At 34.4% G+C, this 20,034-nt stretch overlaps 1 protein-coding gene and 3 non-coding genes across 4 annotated transcripts in view; 3 read left to right on the top strand and 1 right to left on the bottom strand.

Annotated features, from left to right (window-relative positions):
* Nucleotides 1–16,086, bottom strand: part of LOC140156545 (metabotropic glutamate receptor 2-like) — a 70,296-nt gene extending 54,210 nt beyond the window's left edge. The window contains 1 exon segment of the mRNA XM_072179485.1: nucleotides 15,081–16,086. Within this exon segment, the coding sequence (XP_072035586.1) occupies nucleotides 15,081–16,086 (1,006 nt within the window).
* Trnav-gac (transfer RNA valine (anticodon GAC)) lies at nucleotides 9,216–9,288 on the top strand. Its single transcript has one exon. It is a non-coding gene; the product is annotated as a tRNA-Val (tRNA).
* Trnav-gac (transfer RNA valine (anticodon GAC)) lies at nucleotides 9,656–9,728 on the top strand. Its single transcript has one exon. It is a non-coding gene; the product is annotated as a tRNA-Val (tRNA).
* On the top strand, nucleotides 10,533–10,605 carry Trnav-gac (transfer RNA valine (anticodon GAC)). Its single transcript has one exon. It is a non-coding gene; the product is annotated as a tRNA-Val (tRNA).
* Nucleotides 16,087–20,034: the final 3,948 nt, after the last annotated feature.

Genomic DNA, 20,034 nt, shown 5'->3' on the forward strand with positions numbered 1-20,034 from the left:
TATTAATCCATGGTGTTGGCTTAGGTAAAATTATGTTCCGGGGTATACTCTAGGTTTTAAACTTGACACATTATATTTTACAATCTAAAAAGATGTCGTTTAATACATATGATACGATCAGCGAAGTAAGCGTGGGAGGATGTTTCTTTAACAACAATACCTCACTTTGTCACTTTTTGAAGAAAAAAAGGTTGTTAATAAAATAAGATATTTATAATAAGATTTTTAATAAGATATTTTAAATAGATCTTTAATATTTGAAATCCATGTTATAAAAAGCTATTTGATCATACGATAACTCATGAGTTTTTCATACTACTGATATATACATAAGATACAATACTCAGTGTGTAAATGGGGGCAACGCCATTTGATTTGTGAAATACTTGAGCAGTGTGCATAAAGCTTCTATTCCGACTAAAAACTTTCTGTTCTATGCCAAGCTTATATTCCTACCGTGAAAGTAAAACTTATTCTTCATTTACAAAGAGTACGTGTAGAATGAAGAGCAATTAAAAACATCATTACAGGATGAACTCAAATTTCGAAATTGCCACTTGGAAAGTTCATGACAATTCAATAATAAAGTTTCCCTGGTTACTCGTTTATGCTTTATTCGTGTTCATTATTTCTTATCTTATAAGTACTACTATGTAAAACGTGTATGTAGCAATAGTTACATTATGTAGATGGTATGTTCTTGATAGGTCATCACAACTTACAAACAAATTTAACTAATACAAAGACACGAAAGCTCCATTAACGCACGCTTCAAAACTTTTAAAATGGCAATTCGTTATTATGGAGCACTCTAAAGCTTATTTTATTTTTGCAAATCACCTGGTCAAATATTTTTGGCCTTCTTCATTCGACACTCAGACACTGTAAAGTGTAATGTTTACGGAACCATTATTGCTACTTTATATTGTAAATGCTTCATAAAAAAGCTCAAAAGCTCAGTCAAGAGGCCATTGCCATTTATTCTGATGTTGAACGCAGTTTGTTTTTAGAATTGACCTTTGACGATTTGGAATCCAACTTTGTGTCGAAGGTGCCCAGTTTCCCGAAACCTAAGTTACACTGAGTAATGACCTTGAAGAATTATACATAAGACCTTTGTATTTACACATGCAGTAATTAGGGTTTATCTCTGGTTACTGATTTATTCATGTACATTACTTCACATACGCTCCTATAAGTGCTGCTATTAACGGAGAACACTTATACCATTGTTTGTGCATAATAAATATGCAATTCGCAATTCTTGTTGTTACAAAAATACGAGAAGTTGTAAGCATATTCAGAGGTATCAAATGTGTTGTATATCACATCACATGCCTCATACCGTAACATTACAAGTCATGGTGATGACAATGAAATACATGCAAGAAGTGGTTAATCTTCTTAGTGCGTTTGCAGATGCACCTGCTCGTACCGATGTACTTATGTGCATTTGCCAACATAACCTTGACTGTATATTACCAATAAGCAACTTGAGACGTTTTTGTGTTTTGTTATAAACATTGCTGGCATTGCTCGAGGAAAATTAAAATTCATGAAAACATGTAAAGCAAAACCACTTTATAAGAAAGATTTACTTTTTGTAATTTCCTTGATAAAGTTTGATAATGTATAGGCTTACACTTTTTCATTAATGATGTTTTCATTTATTTCTATTTCACATGTAATATTATGTCATTACTCACTTCGAAATAGATTTATATTGTGCAATCATCAGTTCATAATTAAATGAATAAATAATTAAATTGATTATTGATTGTTTACAATGTGAAAGTATGTTTCACCTGAGAAGAAAAAGTGAAGAGAAGAAAAGAATCAAATGTAATTCAATTCAATTCAATTTTGTCTAAAAATATGTGAATGTAGAAACATTCATTTAAGGTTAGCAACTATTTTAAACTGTTGCGATTTGGTAGTTCACAGCATCCTGCGAATGGTAGTAAGCTTGTGCAAAAATTGCATTGATCATTTCATTGTGAGTGTGTAGAAGAATTCAAATATCACAGATATACTTTTGTAGGTCCTGTGGTTCTTGAGTTATTTGCAAAATATCAAAGTGTTTTTTTTTCAATAATATATTGATTTAGATAATGAAAATCGATTTTTCGGCTGCTTCGACCAACAAGACCTAGTCTACCCTTAAATCAAAACGAGCTTGTTCACAAACATCACTAATCACTCATATCATTTCTAAATACGTGGTACGCCAACATCTGCATGCAAAACACGATAATGTACAAGACATCTTTATCAAGTTTGACTAGTACTCCAATTAAAAAGAGAAAGATAATGTACTGTTATAATTCTTGAGTACCTATAACTCCTCAATCAAACTATAAATATTTAATTAAAAGTGCACATTATTAAGTTTCTTTGTCGTAACTATGTCTTTTTGAGATAAAAGATTTAATAGCGTCCAATTTTGCATTTCTGCGCAATTTAATTCCCTGTTGTATATATTACATACGCATAACCGCATATTACACCAATTAAAGGCAGATTCAGTTATTTGCTCATCCAGAATTTTGGTACCTTCGTTTATTTTTTAATATTGTCATAGAAGTGCAAACATAGCCTACTAGTGGTTCAACCGAAAGCCCTGTATTTAAGACAAAGTAAGGCATTTTTACATGAATCAGCAATTTATATACTGACAGTATACAAATTAGCTACATGTATTTGAATGGGGTTTCAACTTCGTCAATACTGCTGTTCGCTTCGTTGTTTTTTGCCAAAGTTTTCATTTCAAAAATACCAAAATGACAATTATTCTTCACTTTAAGGGTACTGAGCATTAAGTAGGCATTCTCCGAAAAGTTTTTCGATAAATTCATTAATTTCTCAAAAAGTAAAAATCTGAGTTTAACAAATGACGGTTAAAATGAAAGCCACTATTTGGGGCCTAATTATCGTATCATTACAAAAGGCCTGACAACCAATATAAACATTAATGTTTCGGCGTCCCAAGTTCATAGTCATTAAAGCTCACGCACTTTTTTACAGATGGCCTAGGAATTGCATATTTCGGTTTCAGCGATTGCCCCAAAAAAGGTGGTATGTTTTTGAAAAGCGTTTCCGCTTGGAATGTTCGCGATTTTAATTTATGCACTCTTCAGCCGACAATTTCAATGCATTTTACACACTCAAAATGTCGCTCGCGTAAATACTGATATTTTTAACAGTATCCGTTTTTTATAACAAAACAACTGTCCACATTAGTTCTGCAGGTGACGAACAGATTTTAAACTAGAATTGAAAGAACCAGCGTAGGCCCTCTGAAAATGATGTTTCGTAATATATCGCGTTGTGAAAAAAAGATGGAATTTTTGACATCATTTTGGCTGTTTTTTATAACAAGGAAATGCTTGACCTACCACAAACTTCTTACGTAGCCTTGACTTAATGTCCGTGGCTGTTTGGTATTATTGTATTTAGACGATTTTAACTATTTACTTACATTTGACCCGATGTTTGCCCAGAGAATGTTGTAGTATATTCCCAAAAATGGCGAAGACTACCGACTCACGTTAAACCAGTAAAAAGGACAAGGTTCTTCTCAGATGTTTCAGAGTTTGAGACCCTATATTCACGGTTTTTCTACTAGCAATTCAAACCTATGACAAATTTGGCTGGTTTGCGATATGCTATACCATTTTTCACCAGGCCTGATGTGGTAGTGATGTCAGTACAGTGAGCATTTTATACACGGATTCAGGGTTTCTCTACCGGAAGTTAATTTGTGCCGAAATTCCTCCCTACAATGCAATAGGCGTATTGCATAACAATAGATACAGTTCGCAGGTTAATCACTCTCCTTTGTTATGTAATACGCCTATTGCATTGTGTGAAGGAATTTCGGCACAAATTGACTTCCGGTAGAGAAACCCTAAATCCACGTATTGGGCACAGCCAAATAATCAATTGACGTCTCATGTCAATCCAGTATATAGTGTGATCAGAACAATATAGTCTGGTGATCATTATAGTATAATCAGTACGAAAAATCCAGACCGATTTTTAATGTATTTTCAAAAATTAAAAGAACCACTTTTTAGCGGGAATTTTCGTAAGTTACACAGCTGAAGTTATGAAAGGGTTGAAAGACTACAATATTATGGCATAAACAAGAATATGTTCGATTGGTCTTTATTCCTATAGCCTGTACCCTTAAGCAATTTATAAACAATATTATTTTTTTTTTTTTACACGTGCGCTGGGATTACTGTACTGAATGGATCTTTATATGTCATTTGTGGTGCCTGGTACAAATTGAAATAATTTTGAATTGGCCTATTGTTTATCGTGGGAGATAATTCAGGACAATAATACTTGGCGCAAGCTGGTTCATCGTTGTATCGTCAATAGCTTTTGTTTTTTTCACATATTATTGAATATGATTATGACGACCATATTGTGAGTTGTTTCAGATGATTATAAAGATAAAAACAAAGCTGATGAGCTGATATGAAACTCGTATTAGATAAAAGTGTGAATTAAATGTGGGTTTTAATTTTTGAAATAAAGAGTTGGTGATGAGAGAGGTAGCTGGACTTGGTTTAGTAGAGTAGAGTGTCCTTTTCGGATTGGGTATGGAATCTTATTTTATATTTCAATAGTTTTACACCAAGAATGAACCTGCGGACGCCTGATTTTGGAATTGATCTATATTTAAAGTTCTGTTTACAATTTCACCCCAAAAATGGATGGGCATACTCAGACCACTGCACTACATTTGAAGATCTCAGAGCTATAAGGAGGTTAAGTCACAAAATCATGAAAAATTATTTAATAGTGCCGGTTTCTACTTCAAGGGAGATATCTACACCCGCTGTGTAAATATCATAGTAAAATAATGTTATAGAGTACTAAAACCACATCATTGCATTGAAACTAAATGAACATAACAACCTAATGATCAAGGGGAATGAGTCACATGTCGGCAATTTTCAATCAGAAGTTTTTTATATCGTTTGCTGGCAGGTTATGAATGCTACAGTTTGATGCAAACCCCATCACAATCGGATATCTGGTTATCGAGTTATGAGCAATTTATCAATGGCTGAAAACAATATAAAACAAAAGAATTTGAACACTGTTTTTGGCAATATTTCAAAACCATATCAGCGATATCCGACTCATTCCTCTTGATCATGTCACCCTTCTTTGAAACTTATCTCGCAATGTACTGAACATGAGACTTAACCCCGTTTAGTTCTGAGGTCTCGCTAAAAAGACATATTCCAGATTCTACGCACTTTATATTATTAGAACTACCTTGCTTTTTAATAAATAAGTTTCGGACATTTGTTACTTTTCGGATCAATTGTAATAGTGCTAATGAGATCATTAGCTTTAAATTGTTTTGAAAGGGAATTTTATATGCATCGAAAGGCTTTTATATCTAATAGGAGCTAGATCATCTAGATGTAATTTCTTGTTTCTGAAATTAAAGCCCAGAGCAAATTATTTGTTTTGTCTAAGTAATCAAGCTATCATATCGGGGCATGCGGTTGATTTTCCTAGATGTTAAATTTCATTGTTTCACTGGTTATACCAGCTTAGTGAAATGTAGCTTTGTCTATTTATTGCGAATTTACTTTAGGAAGGATCAGAACAAACAAACAACAAAAATAAAATGTGCACTATTTTGTGTAACTAATCATACTTATTAATCAATAATCAATCAGTATTATTATTATTATTATTATTATTATTATTATTATTATTATTATTATTACTATTATTATTATTAGTATTATTATTATTATTATTATTATTATTATTATTAATTATTATTATTATTATTATTATTATTATTAGTATTATTATTATTATTATTATTATTACCGTCAGAAAACAAACATAATATTAAGGTTGTATTTAGGTTAGTTATTTGGACAACCAAAATATAACCAATGATGAAGCTGAAATTTGGTTGTATTTACGTCGCTACCAACCAATAACCAAAATACAATATTGACGTCAGAATTAACATTGTGCCCACTGGGTACATGTACGATCGAAAAAATATTGCTCTGCTTTGCATTCCATGTTTGTATGTAAGACCAAACTATTTATAAATCAGGAACCGTACACTGCAAAAATTGTGTTTTAGTGAAAATTTTCAACAATAGACAAGAAATGAAGTGTAATTATGCTTCTTGGCTGAAAACACAATCTACGTGAAGCTGGTTTTGGGAGACTTTCCTACACCTTTGTTTCCAATGGACATTTTATTGTGAAATGTCATTGTACAAGGAATACATTAAACAAAAATCCACATAGCCCCCGAATGAAAAGTATTTAATTATCTTTGTAATCACTCAAAAAGCATTTTGTGTGAATTTTACATCCGAACTAAGTGCTATTAAATTTTTATGAGCCTTTTTATTTTACATGTAAAGTCTATGGGGGTGACGATTAGAAATGGACGGCAATATTGAAAAACCCTCATTTTGGGCCATTTTAGACACTAAAATGCCCATAAAAAAAGAATAGCACTTAGTTTGGATGTAAAATGCACACACAATGCTACCTGAGTGAGTACAAACAAAATTAAATACATTTCATTAGGGGCTATAGCAAAAACAAAAAATGTCCTATACCTTAATGGTTATGGAACAAAGGTGCCTAACAAAAAGTCACGTCTCTACGCTGGAATAGACACAACCACTATCCACTCTTAAAACGATCTAGTCATTTTCATTATCAGGGCGACATAACAGATTTCTGGTCATAATTACGCGGATATTCTGATCAATATGACTAGAAAATCATCAAATTTTACTAGTTAAAATGACAGTTGTTACGAGTCGTACTTGACTCAAGGCCAAAATCACCTTTTACCCGAACTCACACGAATGCACAACACAAATACACTGTTTGTTTAAGCTAACAAAATCTAAGTCTTTAATTGAAAGCAAGTTTCGTTTGGTACAATATAATGACTACAAATGCACATATACATTAATCAAATATAATCACTCTTTATCTATTTTGTACTTAGCCAGCATTCTTCTTCTTGGTGATCATAAAGTTCTTGTAATGTTCTGGACGACTGATGTAATATATCCCTATTCACTTGTCCTGCGACAATCAGCGAAGTCCTTTGTACACTTGCATTGATAACTCCTTGCGTATAAAATCCTTACACGAAAATGGTGTTCTCCAAACACGTTTACAACTCCTTGCGCAATTCTCCTATACTAAACTCCTTGCGCCGTCCTCCTATGCTAAACTCCTTGCGCCGTTCTCCTATGCTAAACTCCTTGCGCAGTTCTCCAAATTTAACTCCTTGCGCTGCTTTCTCCAAACTTGGTGCTATTTCCACCTTTCACACAATATCTTCAGGAAGCAGGACTGCGATGCAGTTGTCCCCACTTATTTTGACAGTTGCGTTGAATCAAAATACCAGACTTCAGCAAGTCGACAGAAGAATATATTTCCTTTCTTGGAAGAATAACGTTCTTTGACGTATTCTAGATCTTCTCCGACAACACTGGTAAATAGTAGCACTTTGACTACATAAAATATTTCTGGTTTGTAATTTCCTTTCTTTCAAGGAATTGGACTGTAAGCATAGCCCAGATCAACACTATCAACTGTGAATCATTGTTTACATTTTCTTATTATATACCAAGCTTGGGAAAAACCCCATTCTATTCTCGGCCATTTACTGCCTTCACACTATGCTCAATCTGGGAAATTCCCAAGTCTTACTTATAACATTAACCTTTCTCATTACATCACTTCCTGAGGGAAATCCCATTACATCACTTCCTGAGGGGAAATCCCATTACATCATTTTCAGGGGGTTTCCAAATATTCCAAATTAGATATGATTCAGCTTGTTTTGCTCAATTTGAGAGGGGAATTCCCCTAAAATGTCATCACTCATGTAACTTTGTAAACAAAGATAAATCATCAAATTAAATTACTCAGGGCACATCACACAGTGGTATTCTAAATTAAGAATATAATTAATATACTTTGGTAAAAACAACTAGAACTAAACACATTTGATAACGATTAGGAGATCTGGTCAATATGAATGCATCGGAAACTAACCATTCGATTTATGGTCAGGATCAAAATGATGACAAACCTAACTAAAATGGACTGAATACCGTATATCAACAAAACGATTATTTCTATCAAAATATTTTGATCAGGGATTCTATTCAAAAAGTGAATAGTACAAAATTAGAGTGGAGATACAATCCATTATGGTACAGTGCCTTCATTGTGACGGATCACAAATTTAAGGCACAAAGTTATGTTTGTATGCACAACCCGTCCAAAATGCAAGACGTGACAATTTAAGACACATCTTGCAATTGAGCTTACATGTATGCGTCTCAACTCATGTCTTCATCCAAGGCATATGTTTCTATTGTTTTAAGTTTTAATATTTAAGACACTCTTTACAAAACTACTTGAACGGGCAATATTTTCTACAGTGTATATGTTTAATTTATGGCGTTTTAGCACACATTGTAACCCGTTGAAATGGCAATTATATTCTTACAAAAATCCGATTGATATCATCACCATGCGACACACGACTGCTCATTTAACTTAATCGCGAACATTGTGTTCAATTATTGTCTATTGTCCCCGCCAAGTAATGGCTCTGTGAATGTTGTGGGTACTACACAAGTATCGGCTGGCTCATAAGCATAAAATGTGACCATCCAGCACAACTGAGCCCTGAAGTCGCCAATCATCATTTTTGAGATATTCAACCAAAATATTCTGCTTGAAATTAGCTTTAAAATGATGTATATCATGTCTATAGTACTTGACATTTAAGTAGTGAAAAATCAATAAAACAGTCAACAAATCCTTTGTTTCCTATTGTTTATTGTTAAGTTCAATGGAGCATATCTCAATAGTGGCACTGGCGACATCCGGGCTCAGTTGTGCTGGATGGTCACAAATATATATATTCATGTATTCCTTCACATCTCTAATACAATTGAATACTAAACTACTGTCAAATAGTTTGAATGTTTCCATGTTCCAGTGTATGATGCGTAGGCCTCTTCCCTTGTTTGCATGATTATATTAGGCCGGCGGGTAAGCATCATTAATTGATCTCGTACACTGGTATGTAATGTGTTGTTTGTACTGTTTACCCTGCATGACTGCTCATATCCATAAGTACCAGACTTGAGTCCTGTTTATCAGGGACAGTCTGTGTAGCTCAGTGGTAAGAGCGCTCGCCCGACAAGCGAGAGGTCTGGGGTTCGAGTCCCCGCACAGGCAGGTATGTCCGGAGTTTTTACTCTGGTATATCTGCCTATGCGTGTAATGTTTCCATTTGTAAATTCATGTTTAATTGTGCTAGTGTGCGATGCGTAATTCTTCTTTCCCCTGTATATTGATATATTAAGAATACGATTAAGCATCATTAATTTGATCTCGTGCGCTAGTTTGTAATGTTTGAATGTTTCCATGTTCCAGTGTATGATGCGTAGGCCTCTTCCCTTGTTTGCATGATTATATTAGGCCGGCGGGTAAGCATCATTAATTGATCTCGTACACTGGTATGTAATGTGTTGTTTGTACTGTTTACCCTGCATGACTGCTCATATCCATAAGTACCAGACTTGAGTCCTGTTTATCAGGGACAGTCTGTGTAGCTCAGTGGTAAGAGCGCTCGCCCGACAAGCGAGAGGTCTGGGGTTCGAGTCCCCGCACAGGCAGGTATGTCCGGAGTTTTTACTCTGGTATATCTGCCTATGCGTGTAATGTTTCCATTTGTAAATTCATGTTTAATTGTGCTAGTGTGCGATGCGTAATTCTTCTTTCCCTGTATATTGATATATTAAGAATACGATTAAGCATCATTAATTTGATCTCGTGCGCTAGTTTGTAATGTTTGAATGTTTCCATGTTCCAGTGTATGATGCGTAGGCCTCTTCCCTTGTTTGCATGATTATATTAGGCCGGCGGGTAAGCATCATTAATTGATCTCGTACACTGGTATGTAATGTGTTGTTTGTACTGTTTACCCCGCATGACTGCTCATATCCATAAGTACCAGACTTGAGTCCTGTTTATCAGGGACAGTCTGTGTAGCTCAGTGGTAAGAGCGCTCGCCCGACAAGCGAGAGGTCTGGGGTTCGAGTCCCGCACAGGCAGGTATGTCCGGAGTTTTACTCTGGTATATCTGCCTATGCGTGTAATGTTTCCATTTGTAAATTCATGTTTAATTGTGCTAGTGTGCGATGCGTAATTCTTCTTTCCCCAGTATATTGATATATTAAGAATACGATTAAGCATCATTAATTTGATCTCGTGCGCTAGTTTGTAATGTTTGAATGTTTCCATGTTCCAGTGTATGATGCGTAGGCCTCTTCCCTTGTTTGCATGATTATATTAGGCCGGCGGGTAAGCATCATTAATTGATCTCGTACACTGGTATGTAATGTGTTGTTTGTACTGTTTACCCCGCATGACTGCTCATATCCATAAGTACCAGACTTGAGTCCTGTTTATCAGGGACAGTCTGTGTAGCTCAGTGGTAAGAGCGCTCGCCCGACAAGCGAGAGGTCTGGGGTTCGAGTCCCCGCACAGGCAGGTATGTCCGGAGTTTTTACTCTGGTATATCTGCCTATGCGTGTAATGTTTCCATTTGTAAATTCATGTTTAATTGTGCTAGTGTGCGATGCGTAATTCTTCTTTCCCCTGTATACTGTCAAATATTTAAAAACAATGATGCTTTGTTTTAATTATCGGTATCAGGTTAATTTAGACCAAGCACTGATGCAATGTGTGTTGGTCAATCACAAACATGACGAAGAGCCGACGTCTGAGATGTATAGCAGACTCCAATCCATGTAATATATGACTCTGTTTTTAACCTGGGACATCGTCAACAAGTTTGGACATTTATCAGTAGGAATTTATACTTCCAAAAATCCAATATCGAACAGCTAAGCTTTCGATGATTGTATTGACATAAAGAGCAGTTTAGCCATGTGAGACGAATTTGTCATTTGACAGCACTTATTTTTTTCAAATTTTATTCCACCTGCGGCAATCATCCAATGTCAGACACTATTCCCCCATGCCCAGGAAGGGTGCACAGGCAACCTGATCAGAATTAGATACGAGGTCTTTGTCGTTCACTCATCTTCTCCACAATTCAAATGCAATAATATAGAGAGTGGGTAATAAATATTTGATATTTTCTTCCACCGGGATTTGAACCGGGACATCTTGCGCCAGAGTCAAAGACCTTAACCATTGGGTCATGCTGCTATCTTATTCCTGTTGAGGCTACTACACAAGATCATCTATATTGTGCAGTTGCCTTTGAATATATAGTACTCTCAACGTAATTTCTCTTCTATCTAACCCTGTAAAAGACCCAAAGCTAATCAAAAATTGGCGTCCAATATTATTATTAAATATTGATGATAAAATAGGTACAAAGGCAATTGCTAAACGAATGGAAAGTGTACTACCAAGTATAGGTAATCATCAAACGGACTTAGATATGTTGAAAAAAACCCCATTCGTTTAGTTGAAAATATGCTACAGTATACAAATTATAAACATATTTCTGATATGTTTCTTTAGGCCGATTTCGAGAAAGCTTTTGATTCCGTTGAATGGAGTTTTCTTATGGAAAAAAATAATGTTGGTTCAAACCTGCTGTCATGGGTAAAATGTTTTTATATTAAAAGTTGTGTAATAAACAACCAAGGAACCTGTTAAAAATATTGGGCATATTTGTAGCGTCATATGGGCATGGGGGGGCACGTTCCCCCAATCGATTAAAAAATTAGAAAATCCCATAGGAATATTGCCGAAAAACGGCTTGTGCCCCCATCAGACCCGGTGCCCCCCAATCATGGTCGGTGCCCCCCCCCCCCCCCCATGTGATGAGTCTTGATAGAGCTCGTGCACGACTAACTATGACGAGGATTAAATATATATTATAAGATGATACAGGTGCATTTTATTCATACGAAAAGCTTTGTGAAAAATATGAAAGAAGTATCGATTTTGTAACATATTACGGTATTATAAATAGTTTACAAAGGGTATGAAAACGGGAAATAACGACACTCTCTGATACAGATATCCGAAAACTTAAAAGCATTGAAAAATCATTAAGTTAGAGGTAAATAAGCCCGGTAAATAAGTTAACAACTTAATGTATCTAAACGATTTTTAAACATGTCACAATCCACAAAACCAACTAATCAGAATTATTATGATTGCTTGTTTAATCATCTGGGTAATCTAAATTGGGAATAATTTTGGACATTACCTGTTCAAATTACAGCTGACGAAAGAATGAGATATTTTCAATATAAAATCAAATAAGTCCAAACAATATAGTTATTTATAGCTAGTTAATCCTAAACATGTTAAAGAGAACGAAAACTGTAATTTATGTCATATTAAAGATACAATTGATCACATGTTGTGGGAATGTCATCAAATATATTTCTTTTGGAAGGAGATAGAGACATGATTGAATGGAATGATAGAGAGTCAAATACATCTATGTTACAAAGATATAATTTTGGGATTGGAAGGATATCCAAGGTACAAAGTGCTAAACTACATCATTTTGAGTGCTTATTTAGAAACAAATTTTTAAATTGAAAAACCATAATGTTTTTTAAGTAAAAACATTGAAGAAGAAAAAGCTTCTTCTCAGAGGATAAATAAATTGAATACCTTTCGTGAAATAACTCTTAACGTATGAAATGGACTTCTCTAGGAAAGGATTTCAAGCGTACATAATGTAATTATCGTATCAAAATGTTTGCTTATATCACCATTCTCAAAATTTGTTTTTATTTTTAGCATTTTAATTTGATACGTAATCGGATTATGAATTTAAACAATCCCAAAGCACAGGAGTTGACTTAAAGTCCCGAGAGCTAAAAAACAAACAAAAATATAAAACACCAACATTTCCCGCAGACTGTCTGCTGATGTCTGCATCTCCAATTTCGCCAATTTCGTTCAATTACTGATTCTATTTCTTAAGCGAATATGTTTACAGGAAAAAAATTATATTCATGAGGAATGATTCGGTTTCAAAATTCCAAGCATTAGATGGTGTTACGCAAGTCGCAGACGTAACCTGTATAGTATAGGCTAAGTATTGTTACATAGACGCTAGATAGATAGACGTGAGAAATAGATAATCTAGCAATCTTATGAAAACAACTTTAAGGAGGACTATAATACAGTCCAAAAAAAAATGGGAATACTCCTTTTCAAACATATGCTGCATTTTTCTTGGGAAGCCATTCCAATATTTTGACAGTGAAAAGTTTTGAAAGGTTATATTGAAAATAAAGCAGTCTTACGGTGGTACAACCACAAAGGGAGGACCTGCATTGATACGTGCAAAGATATCGGAATAGAAACACGTCTTTGTCAGAAACACCAGAAAAACAGAACGATATCTTAATTTTTTGTAAAAATATGGTGGTTTCTTTTTGAAAACGTACGAAAATAATTAAAAATACAGAAACATGGCAAGATAGAAAGAGAATAATATTCCAAACTTTTGTCCATAGCTGTAATATAATAATAATCCTAATCAAGGGACATTGAAACATTTCATTGTAAAACACGATTTTGTCAAACTTGTTTTTCTGCGTGTAAATAACATGTCCCAATGAAAACTAATACATTAAAAATGCACACAATCAATATTATTTTGAAATGATAAATTGCAAGTAATAAAAACATCAATGACTTAATAAGTGGCAACATTTTTTTATATTTAATGAAATGTGTCACAGTTTCTGTTAATATTCATTCATTAAGTAGGAAAGCCGCTGATAGAGTGTGTTCAATCAAGTAAATTTATGATCCAAATTAGGAATTATTAGTGAGTGCTTCGGTGTCATTTTGCTAACAAAACTCCTTTTACGGAATACTGTTAACACATTATAAACCTTAGATCTTGTAGGATCAAATATTTAAAAATGAATACGCAGTTATGAAACATGAAAAATATAACCACACTCAAATTGCTCTGCATTATGTAAGCAAACCACCCTATTTAGTATTAGTGTGATGTAACTATTCCTTGCTTTCAAGAAACATCTAGATTTAAAGTACGAAAATTATGGTTTAATACGGACTGCAGTTGTATTACAACGTTTTGCTAAAACGCACTACTATAATATCCAGGTGAATCTAAAGACTTTTGAACTGACATGACCGATGGTCTCAAATATCAGCTGCTGTCGGTCAGTGACTGGCAGGAAAACATTTTTGTTTTCAAAATGACCGGATTTCTTGCGTCACTACGGAATTTTCTGTGTCAACTAAAGCTTTTTGTTCGTAATTGTGACTTACATAATTGCATCAAGTTGTCCAATATCCTACCCTTAAGCAATCACGAATGATACAGTAAAGATCTTGTTGTGCACCGTGGTGATGGTAATTACGTATGGTTTGAAAGGATTTCATCATAGTTCAGTTAGTGCAAGCCCCTGGAGAGATTGTATCGAGACGTAATTTCTTCACATCATACTTTATTCCACAATTCCATAAAAAGTGTCCAATCATGCCAATATTCATTTATCATATTACTTCATGTGAGAGTATCTTCGTATTTTTGTATACTATTCAAATTTGGTGTGTTTTGTAATATCACACATTAATTGTTTTATCCTGTATCGTTCGCCGTGGAACATTTAGGACTAGTTTACTAATTGGGCACCCACTTGTTTACTATAGTATTATCTTTGTATGTTGTTATTTGTTATGGCGGACAAATTGAAATATTAAACTAAATAATCATAATACGATCCATCAATTGAACGGAATGACGTGCATTACTGGATATTTACCTTTTTTTGTTTTTGTATTATAGATTGGATAACAAAGCTGATGTGGAATATATTTGATGAATATGTGGTGATTTATGAACTTTTCAGTTCAAGGGCTATAAATGCGAGGAAACCTGTCGATATCTTGTGTTCCTGAGAATTTATGTCTGAGCATTACATTTTCATTTGATTCAAAGCATTTGATACTTTTTAAACGCATAAAAATGTTTTACTTACCAAGGGCAACTTCCTCTTTTCCTAACGTGGCATCTTCCCCATAGTTACCCCAACCATCACTACCAATCCATATAAACTTTCTCTGGGCATCTAATCGTGCTGCTGCTGAGAAGATCTGCTGTGACATCTCCAACTGGACAAATAGTATCACTACTGCGGCATGAGAGTTATCCTGAATATCCAACAACTCCTCCACCACCTCGTCATAACTATCATCATTGGCAAACAAGGAGATAGTTCTTGTTATTCCTATACATATATCATTTGCCGCAGCTAAAGAGTTAAACTGCTGTTGCGCGCTCTTACCATAAGTATCATCTGAATTAACAAAAGAAACATAGGTCCAATGGTAGTGAAGAAGAATATCTATCATTGCCTTCACTTGGTAACTATCTGGACCAACTGTTCTGAGGAAATATGGATATCTAAGATTGTTGCTAAGTTCATCACTGGTAGAGAGGTATGACACTTGTGGTATATGGTATAATCCTAGTAGGATTGCTGCCTGGACGCTAGATGAACTTCTTTGTGCACCGACGACTCCAATAATAGGAGGCTTGTCCTCTGAGCACGTTACATTATCTTCGCAACAATAACCACTTTCTCTGGATGATGGAATAAAGTTTAAGCATTCACCTAATGTTACTGCATTGTATGAGCATGTATCGTATATTTCAAACCCAAGTGTAATATTTGGTAATAAAGTAGAGTTCTGGTTCACTTGTTGTATAGAATATACCATTGCTTCTACTTTCTTCAATGAGTTAATACTTCGAATGGCGCCACATACTTGCATATCCTCATCATATGTGTGTAAAGGTATGATACCACCTAAGTTAATGTGTCCTGTTACTGTGTAATTTACACCACTTAACTGCGATGAACACAAATTAATTGAAACTAACGATGTAATTAGCAAGTACAAGATTGCTCTTGAGTAGTGTAGTGCTATTAACAAACGAATTACACTTGCTGAACAAGACAGTATATCACCAGCTCGTGCCATTCTCATTAAGAATGAAATAATGGCGTTTCTGCGAAGGATCAGATAGATGATGATGAATTTGATAGGTTTCACAAATCGACCGGAACCTTGATGATGTTAATGCTGACGCTTCTTCAATTTATAACGACGGATTCTTTGCTATGTGATATCAAACGAAATCAAGTATTTGTAGTTACCGCTTGTGTAGCACAGAGATTAATAATTGCTTATCGTAGGCATTTTGTTCGATTACAGATATAGTAGTTACTAGATCAAGCAAGCCATCTCGTGTAAAATATTGTTATATACGTATCTGATTGATTGTTATTGAGGTATCATACCGGCTGTTATAATACGGAGACCACCTCGGTGCAATGTCCAATCACCGCCCTTTGGCCTAGTATGCGACACCACCAATTGCAGGAATCCCCACTTAAACCCGTATGATGTATGGCTCCAAGTCGTATTTTAGTTGCTTAACATTTGTACCAAGGTAATTACATTTTGCAAAGTCCAAGTATGTCACAACATATATTGTCCTAGCACAGCACAGTATAAAAATGAATTGAAGTAGACGTAAAACTGGATAACAAATGACGGTTTGAAGTACTGATACTTGACAAACACACCTCGCACACTTGTGATTGTCAGTCCTAGTGTGTGTCACCAAATATACTCGCCAAATCGAACACTGTTGATCTATTGTCATGTATTTGCGTAGAACATTTGTGGTAACAAGCAGCCGATGATATCGGGGTTCAAATTCCATCCTTAATGAACTTTGTCCCTCTTTTATAGCTTTCCTTCACGGGTTGAGTTAAACTAACGTAGCACTGGCGAATAAGAATAAATGCTTCATGTAAACACTGGTGAGGGATCCTGTGCATACGCAACTTGTTAGATACAAACAGCGCTTGCGTAGTGAGTGATTTCCACGATCACATAACAACACTGTGCTGAATGGTAACAGCCTTTAGATAGCGGTGACTATGGTATAATGTGAGAATGGTCGGATATATAAAAGTATTCTTAGTCTGTGATAATTGCTTTTAATGGTATTTTAATTTGTTTTAGGAAGCTTGAAGCACAAAGGATAGTGTTGAGGCTTTCTATTCTGTAAATCACCGTTGCTTTTGGGCATTATTTTGAAGTTCAATAATTCAACATTGATAACAATGAAATGTATTGACGTAAAGCCATTTATGTTTGCCATTTTGCAATTAGTGAAAATATCATTATGTTTTTAGTCGTTAGTAGTAGATACATGAGATACAAACAATAGTATACACATTTCAAGCGTGTAAACGTTGTTTCAGAGATTTTACTAACGAAATTCTATGGAATTTACTTCTCATTAATTCTTCGCCTCATTACTATTAGAAACAATTTAAATGACATTACACCAAAGAATCATAATTACATTTTACACAAGGGGAAGGTCGTATCTGTTCATTATAGCAAACATTTTATTACAAGGGGAATGTCGTATTCGTTCATATAGCAAACATTTCATTATTTGATTAAAATAAGAAGCAATATAACAAATCTGCAATGTAAATGTTGAAAACAATGAAAGACGAATGGTTAGTTCATGTAAAATTCAAGTAATGAGTTGCCCTGTTATAAGCGATGGATAATCCTTTACAAAAACATTCGAAGGTGTTTGTATTACTATGGACTTTTAATTTGAATCTTTGATATAAACTGTGTGGCGTGTATATAAGACTGGTGGGGTGTGTGCGTTTATGTGTAACCGAATATTCTCTTTTTCCTCTGCACCACTCTCTCTCTCTACCTGCCACATGTCTGTCTATCTGCCTGCATGACGTTTTGTTGATAACGTGAATTGCAGGAGTGTGAGTACTGAACAATGGTAGTGCGTAAACTACTTTCGTATAAGATGAAGTCTTTTATTTCTATGTGTTCTCAAACCAAGTGTACGTACATTTTATATATAAAAAAGAAAAGAAAAAAAAGCGCAGTGATTTATAGTGCGCTACGCAAAGGCACAACGCCTAGACGTTGTTCCACAAGCCTCAGCACACTTTACAGGGAATGCCAGGGTTTACGCGCAAGGGGACAACAACAAGCAATTTTTTCCGGTGAGGTCTGATTAAGAATGGTCTCTCTCTCTTACCATGCTTACCTCTGATTATCTTTACTTAAGGCTACCAGTAAAATAGTTCACATAAGTTGTTGGAAGCGTCCTTCTTTTCCTTATTCTTTATCTTCAATTCTGTGTATTTCTTTCAATATACAGTCTGTCTCAAAAACAATTGTGCAAGTGAAAAGCGCCCTCTTTGGCAATTAGAAAATACCGTTGTGACATGATGCTTACATCAACGTCAAAATGAGCGTTTATTGCGTTTCGACAGTATTTTTTGTGGCACATGAGAAGCACCTCAGACCTATCGAATTGTATTCTGAATACGAAGCATGTCTTTCTGATATCAAATAATTTTCATTTTTTGAAAATCATAATATAGTACAAATTTTATGACAAATTATAAAAATTTGATATTTTTCGAATTTTTGATATATAACAGTCCTCGAAGTAAATTATATAAATCTAATGATATATTCTTAAAGTGTATGTAGCAGGGAGGAAAAGCCGACGGTCAATTGAAAATTTTGACCTTTCATATTGAAGCTATGGATTTTTTTCCCAAAACGACCTAATTTTTTTGGTGTTTTGGGAAAAAAATCCATAGCTTCAATATGAAAGGTCAAAATTTTCAATTGATCGTCGGCTTTTCAACCCACCTACATACACTTTAAGTATAAATCATCAGATTTATAAAGTTTACTTCAAGTACTGTTAAATATCAAAATATCAATTTTCAATGATTTGCCATAAAATGTGTATTAAATTGCGAATTTCAAAATTCAAAATTATTTGATATCAGAATGACATTCTTCGTATTCAGAATGCAATTCGATATGTCTGATGCTCTAATGTCCCAAAATAAATACTGTCCAAACGTTCATACCCCAGCCCTTAAAAGGATGTTTTGCGTATGAATCATTTCATTATCGCATGAAAATGATCCGAATCATTTCAGCTATCCTATTTTATTTTTCAATGAATTATTAAACGCTTCAGTTGCAGAATTTCTACTTTTTATGCATAAGCACGCTTAGTGTAAACCCGACTGAAGAAATTCACCTAAACTGATAAAAATTAAATCTTATCACATACTAATATGCAAATAAAGTAAACCCTATTCTATAAGATACTGCTAATTAAGACCTTTGATTAGATTTAATTGTTGTATTTGCATTGCTGATTTTTAAGCTAAATGTCTAAAGGTATGCAAGCAAACACTCATTTTTTTAAAATTTGGTTTCTCAAGATTATCAATTAAAAATAGTCTCTAAAAGGTCAATGCCCATTGAACACGTTTACCTCGACTCATCCTACACAGTTATTACTAATAATTATTATTTGTTGAAAAAATAACCAAGTAGTTTATCAGTATAATGTCTCAAGAAGCAAAGTCCATCAAAAGCCAAAATTAGATAGCAAAACATCAGGTTTACTAAGATAATCAGAGTACTTTTCGTTTGTTTTTTCAACGTTTTCACCGTTAATACGGGAATTGCTGTTAAATATCATGATTTCATTGACTTTTTATATTTTATCATATCAGGTGTCAAAACCATGTTTTAAGGATATTAAATGGTCTCACCTCAGACCTGTAAGACTATATGTTTACACAGAATGGCATACATACCGTTGTGAACTGAAGTGTTCAACATTTCCATTTGCAGACAGAGATACTCTTTAGGTTAAAAGGTTTTGGTCGCCGATTTGACGCTGACTCAAAATGTGTTTTTGCTTTCTTGATTTGTATTACAACAAGATGATCTTTTGTCATAAATAAAATGTTTCATATGTCATCATATGGATCACAAGGAAATGTAAATTTATTGCTTTGGAACCCTTTCTGAAAGAAGGATATTACCAAT

Source organism: Amphiura filiformis, chromosome 7 (genome assembly GCF_039555335.1).
Source record: "Amphiura filiformis chromosome 7, Afil_fr2py, whole genome shotgun sequence".
NCBI classification, from domain to species: Eukaryota; Metazoa; Echinodermata; class Ophiuroidea; order Amphilepidida; family Amphiuridae; genus Amphiura; species Amphiura filiformis.